This window comes from Asparagus officinalis, chromosome 6 (genome assembly GCF_001876935.1).
Source record: "Asparagus officinalis chromosome 6, Aspof.V1, whole genome shotgun sequence".
In the NCBI taxonomy this organism is placed as follows: domain Eukaryota; kingdom Viridiplantae; phylum Streptophyta; class Magnoliopsida; order Asparagales; family Asparagaceae; genus Asparagus; species Asparagus officinalis.
In genome coordinates, this window is record NC_033799.1 from 8,074,874 (window position 1) to 8,081,798 (window position 6,925).

The window sequence follows — 6,925 nt, forward strand, 5'->3', positions numbered from 1 at the left end:
AAAGAGGCTATAACTCAACAAGAGAGTTCTGACTCGTATAGGATAAATTGTATGACAAACTACAACGTTGTAACCCTACATAGTTATACTATTAAAAATATATTGCAGATGTAAACCGAATGTTATACAATGAAGTTTTTGCAAGGAAACCCCTCAAGGTATAGAGTCTTCCAACATACAATAAATAAATTAAAAAAAAAGGTTGGACAACAATCCTTGAAACTGAATCATACATTTTACCAGCGTCGATCACAGAGAGGCAACAAACACTTCGAACTTCTAAAGTTCGCCAAAACACTTCGAACTTTTAATATTTGCCAACATTTTGAGAACTACAAAATATACTCATGAATAGGTTATACCCTTGAACCCTCTAGCCTGGATCAAGTACACTGACGCAAACTCAGGTTTCAAGCATTCCAAAATCTATCTATGACCTTTAATTAAAATCATATAAACAAATCATTCTGATGAAGTTCATATCAAAGTGACAGCATTTAAGCATCACGTAAGACATCTCTTCTGTTTTCTTTGCTATTTATGTCTTCTTCAGTTTAAAGCCACAGGCTAATCCTTCATAGAATATAATTTTAGTGACAGTGCCCGTTTACGCATTTGAACTCAAATTCTTCGGGAGTGAATCAAAGTACTCATATAGGCATTCGCTGAAATAGACTGCAGCAAGTAAAAAAGTACATTTTCTGCCAACTGATTAGCAACAAGGAAATTAGATGCAAAGCTTGATTACATGCTGAGTGCTCTCTCGAACACCTCATATTTCTCAACTCAAGCTTATAATTCCAACAATAATAGTAGACAATGCTTAAACTAAGAAATTACAGCTTTGAAATTTCAAGAATAAGCTTAACCTGTGTATTAAACGCCTTTCCGGCACTCCAGTTGTTTTGTATGCTCTAAAAGGACCTGATCCATATAGCAAAACATGTAACTGGTTACTAATTCTTCAATGGTTTGAAATCAACATGCAAGCAACTTCTTAAATATGATGATGTGAGAAAATTAAATGACTGATGGAGTGATTAACACATAAAAGGAGAGCAAGTGGGACATCACATCTCGAATGTAATGAGCTATTGCTTTGCATCCTTCGATTGCAAGCTGCATGACATTTTCAAATATATCCATTGGCAATTTTGCATCCATCTGAAAAGTAAGACAACAAGATTATAAGTACTTGTGAAAGTAATATGAGTAAGAATCAAATTGAAAGTAGGCATAAGTTGTAGCTCCTCTAATCATGATTTAGGACTCAACCAGAAATAAAAGAATGTCAACCTGCAGATGTAGCTCAATGAAGAGGGGGGGAAAGTCCACAAGAGAGACTGTTCTGACATAAATTTAAAAGACAGTTTACTAGAAAAAGAGTTCTAGAGAAAGCATTTATATTACAGCATGTGTTACAATAACATGGGTACCGTTGTGGGTACAGGACATCACTACATCTATAATTTACATGAGATCAATATTGTATTTTCATTCACATGTTGAGGACTAAAATTCCTACAACATGTTTATATTTCTTCTATAATGTAGATTATAAATTATGCACCTGCTCGTTCTCCTAAAATTCCTACAACATGTTTATATTTCTTCTATAATGTAGATTATAAATTATGCACCTGCTCGTTCTCTAATTTGATTCCAAAAGATCATTTAAAATATCTATAATGTAGATTATAAATTATGCACCTGCTCGTTCTCTAATTTGATTCCAAAAGATCATTTAAAATATACTTCTGAATCAGATTAGGGTTGAAATGAACCCGACCCATATCCAACGAGTTTCAAGAAGTGAAAGTGTAGGATATACATTAAAAAATGTCTAATGAATTAAGACGTACAAATAATATAATTGATCACATTTTTGAATAAATGTCTGCATATGTCCAAGGAGTGTTCAAGGAAGTGTATGTTCCTGTTATGGGTATAGTACGTGCCAAGTACGGTTTCAGTTTCATGATAGAAGTACCCATGCAACATAGATAAAACAGAATGCTTGTTCCAAGAGATGTCAGGAAAGAAACTATATGTTCGGAGATGGAAAAATAAACAGGTTGGACCTTATGAATTTTGTTCAAATTAGCTCCAAACAATATCAAGTACCAACATCAGGAATAGGGTGTTCCAACTCCAAAGATGTACAGTTATTATGAAAGTCTCAGAATGAGAAAGGTAGGGGAAAGAAAGGTAGTAGGAGAAGAATGAAAGATATGGAGCCAAGAGACTAAAACATATGAAACTAATGATTGGTGTATATGGTGTCTTTACTCTATCATAATGTGAAGACTACAACATTAATTCAATAACTTCCTCCACAAAATAAGGGGGACACATACAAAAAACAGAATTTTTTTTTTAGATATAAACCACTTTGCGTAAAAAAAACTTCAAAAACAACAAGGTAATACTCTCCAGTATGCCAAAGTCTCAATATATTTTGTTGTTTTATTCCATAAATCTCTCCAAGATAAAATATTATCGAGACAAGGAACTTGGAATTACACTAAAGTGGTGTACTAGAATTTAGACCAACCTACATATCATAAATAAAGATACCCAATGACATTCAAGCAGATAGCACAAATGTAGCTATATATTCCTAAAATAGACGCCAATATCGTAAACAGTAGTACAGACCTGAAGAAGAGTCACTTTGTCCATCTTTGCTAGTATCCCAACAGTGACATCTGGACCCCCAGCATTATCTTCAACGTAGTTCAGATCTGTTCAAAAATAGTCAAAATTCTATAAATTAGATTCCGCTCACTAGGAGTTTAAGTTAGCAAACATATAGCAAATGGTCAGTATTCTGACCTAGTAAAGGCGTTGTACAGAGATATCCAGCACTACAGGAGGTTACAAGATCACGCATCGGTATCCCAGCCTCTGCTAATGCTAATGTTGCAGCATTGATGCAGGCTGATCTCGTTCCTAAATAAAAGGAGTGGCATTCAAACTTAATAAAATATTAGCATTTCGGTTTGTAGGAGAAGCATGAAGATCTATGGTTATATGCATGAAAACAGAATCTTTTATAATATCAGCTAAAACTGAGAAACTCCAAACTTTAACAGAGTATACTCACCACCATCAGCTTGAAGAACTTGAACGAATATATCAATCTATAAGTATATAAATAAAACATCACATATATTAACCACCATAAAAAGAAACTTCCAAGTAGATTCCAAAAAAACTAACCTGGGACCTTGGCATTAGATGGGTCATAATACATGCCTCCATTGTTTGGCGAATTACTAAAGATATTTCTGTAGACCGCCTTTCTTGCACAATAAATTATGTACGTTAATCAATGTGTTACTGTAATATAGTAGCTAATTAGCATAATGTTGCATGTAAAATTCTCTCAATTCATATTCTTTGATGTCATTGTCCAGTGAATGTCCACACAAAATCTTATAAGGAATATAGGAAGATAAAAACCCCGTTTCATGCAAGAATATATACAGCAATTTACAGCACGGGAACATCCACTTCTGAAAGCATAATAGGTGTTTTTCCTTTACCAAGGTTGAAGGAATAACAAGCCATATTTCAAGATGGACGGGACATAGGAAATACTATTTACTAAAAGATTTATTAATCTACATTGATACTTGAGGAAGTGACAGTAAACAGTGACATATATGGAGCAATAGAGATACACTACAGTTAACTATTCTAAAAATATTTAAAATAATTATGATCTATAAAGGATGACATATGAAGTATCTAAGTTAAACATATTTAATTAAAGAGAAAATGAAAAAACATTTTGGTGACTTAAAGTTCCATGAGTAAGAAAAAGAATTGAAAACAATCATCAGGAGAAAATAGTGAATGAGAACAATTGCTTCATGTATGAGATACTAAACCAAGGTAGAGATAGAAAATAGAGGGAAAAAATGTCAATAAAATACATAAGTAATTAGAAATTCAATCTAGCTAGATAAAACTGTGTAATTACAATAGTAAAAAGGTAAGCATAACAGGATTTCACTAACTATCTAAAAATTGTAAAGCGACTCAAAATTTCCTTCTCATGATTTAACATCTATATTACATTATTATAATTTATATAATCATGTAGGTTCACACTTGCCCTCCAAATTTAAATTCTCTTCTCTTATGTCTAGTATGACCTGGTTACCCCACACAATCGGATGGACCAAATTTCTCTAACATCTAAAGACCCCTTCACAACTACCTAATCTCTATTGACATGAATTTTAGTAAAACTATGACAATAAAAACTTTACAGCGCAGATTAAAATACCTAGACACTATCATTTTCCCCACCTTTAAATGAACTTTACAGTGCAGATTAATATAAAAAATACCTAGACACTATCATTTTCCCTACTTTTTTCTTTGAAGGAACCAGGGCAAGATGCATAGGAGATTTATTGGCTAGAGAAAATAGATGCAGAATAGACGAAGAGGAAGAGGGAGAAGGAGAAGTATAATAGGGGAGATAAGATGAAAAAGTCTAAAATCGCTTTCTGCAAGTTAGCTATCAAATCTAAAAAACTACTTCAAATCTCTGCACAGAAACCCATTTCCTTATCATTCGCCAAAATTATTTCATGCACCTAACAAGTCCTAACTCAACCACACAACTATGTCTAAATGAACATCTAAACAGATAAAAAGAAATTGGATGCAAAGATATGCATCAAATATTTTTATCAAGAAAAGGAAATGCACCAAAATTCATTTTATATCTCAAGAGTGACGCACCTGTCTCCCTTTGGTTTTCTGATCCGGTCTCCTGTGCTAAAATTAGCCATGCTATACTCGCAGCGTACCTGATTTAAATTTCAGAGGAAGAGAGAACTTTGAATAGAAAGAAAAATCTAAAACAAAATTAGTTCATCGGAAAAGGGGAAATTAAGATAATGTACCAGGACTTGGTCGTTAATTTGCTGGCTCCTGTTCTGGACCTGTATTGTAAGCAAGTAATTTTACCAGAATGAAGTCAGATATTTAAGGAAAGAGGTTGAATGTGATACTGTGATACAGTGATTTCTTTACAAGATTGACTTCTTAAGGATCTTGATTTTATAGTTTGATGCAATTCCGGTTATAGATTTAGCAAAAGCACATAGCTTCAAGGCCCTTGACTCTTGCAGACCAAGATTTTGGGATTTAATTTAAAAGGTTTGAAATTTCATGAAAGAGTTTTATTTAGCTTTTAACATTAAGTGATGAGAAGAGAAAGCTTACATAGCTCTTTTTTACTTGCACTAGTCCTCATTAACTAATTTAGATCTATACAGCAACTATTAATTCACCTTTAAAGCTTACAAATATGCATCCCATACAGGACAAAAAGTTCCTCCTACGTAGTTTTAATACACTTACATTGCACAAACAATAAGGTAGGTTTCTCAATTGATCTTTTAGATTTATAATGAACCCCTCTCATCTTGAGGTCCATTGGGAGAGCCAATAATGACAAACAGTGGGCAATTCTAGTCTAAAAACAGCCCAATTTTGAAATAACAAAAAACAACAATGAAATAACAGAAGAAGCATGATTCAAGTTCTGATAAATAAATAAATGTTGACCAAAATTAAATTACACAAACAAGAATTATCAATCATCCTTCTCATTCTATCACTCATCAGGCAACCAATCCCAACAAATAAAGCATACTGAATCACAACCTCTTGAAGAACCTCAAACTCACAATAACAACTAAAAGTCATTGCCCATCATAATGCACATACTTTAGTAGTTATGATTCTTTGTGACATGTAAGACAAGATTCTCAATGGACTACAATTTACATTGAAAGAAACACTAACCAATTATTACTTAACCACAAAAAATTCAACTAAACTTTCCATAATTTAAGAAAAAATTATGGTTCGAGAAGGATGCACTAAAATGACTAAGTTTGGATGACTGATTTATGGACAACAACCTAAGTCAACTAAATGGGCATAAAATAAAATTCTAACAAAACTGAAAGGCACCATCGATGAAGAACCTCTTAGGAATGATAACCTATGTTGAAAGAAAGACTAACAAAACATTAATTGAAAGGAAGAGTTTCGAACAAAACCAAATATCTAACAAATGATTGTGGTTTCGAGTTAAAGTTGTTGACTTCTAACAGTAACAAACAAAATCAACCAATTTTAGTCTACAATCCAATTATTTAACCTTTTGTTGTTGACTTCTAACAGTAACAAACAAAATCAACCAATTTTAGTCTACAATCCAATTATTTAACCTTTTGGAGAGAACTATTCTTGACATGGTATCAAATCAACCAATTTTAGTCTACAATCCAATTATTTAACCTTTTGGAGAGAACTATTCTTGACATGGTATCATAGATTGTGCAAGGTCCTCTGTTCAAACATCATACTTGTGATAAGTTAAGATTTATTTATTTATCTCCTATTTATTTTGTCCTTCCAAGTGAAGTCCAAACCTTGAGGTCTGCTTAACTTTAGGACAAAATGCTTCTTGAACAAAATGGAGATTAAAATAAAATGATAACAAATAGAAAAACATCAGAGATGACCAACCTCTCGAGGCCCATAGACAGCAGCAATGACCTTAGTGTTCCCCATCTCAAACAAAGCGGACCTGCATTCATCCCAAAACTCAAAACCCACTCACTAACTGTTTATTCCACTCTTTTGCACAATAATATTTTTACAAGAGTAAATTTTAAAATCCCCTAAGAAATTCGGAAAGTTACACAAACTTTGGCATTGTTTTTTTGTCGGCAACAAATGCATGCACAGTCAATCTCTTTATCATCTACTTTAAAATTGGTTTTGTAAAACTCCCCAAAGTCTAGGGGTTTTCTCTAATTCTCAAAGTTCATAGGGTTTAATGAAATTTATTCACATACAAAAAATCAGGGGGGGGGGGGGGGGGAAA

General features: G+C 33.1%; 1 protein-coding gene across 10 annotated transcripts in view; it reads right to left on the reverse strand.

Moving 5' to 3' along the window:
• LOC109844439 (exosome complex component RRP41 homolog) overlaps nt 217-6,925 on the reverse strand; it is a 12,917-nt gene continuing 6,208 nt past the window's right edge. For 7 of the 10 annotated variants that reach the window (XM_020413468.1, XM_020413467.1, XM_020413466.1 and 4 more), the window contains 8 exons: nt 6,565-6,626; nt 4,926-4,964; nt 4,762-4,829; nt 3,223-3,301; nt 3,107-3,143; nt 2,836-2,952; nt 2,659-2,744; nt 686-1,164 (listed from right to left, as the gene is read on the reverse strand). In XM_020413468.1, coding sequence (XP_020269057.1) covers nt 1,021-1,164; nt 2,659-2,744; nt 2,836-2,952; nt 3,107-3,143; nt 3,223-3,301; nt 4,762-4,829; nt 4,926-4,964; nt 6,565-6,626 — 632 coding nt within the window. In that variant the 3' untranslated portion in view covers nt 686-1,020. The other 3 variants (XM_020413471.1, XR_002248032.1, XM_020413472.1) reach the window with 3 other exon arrangements.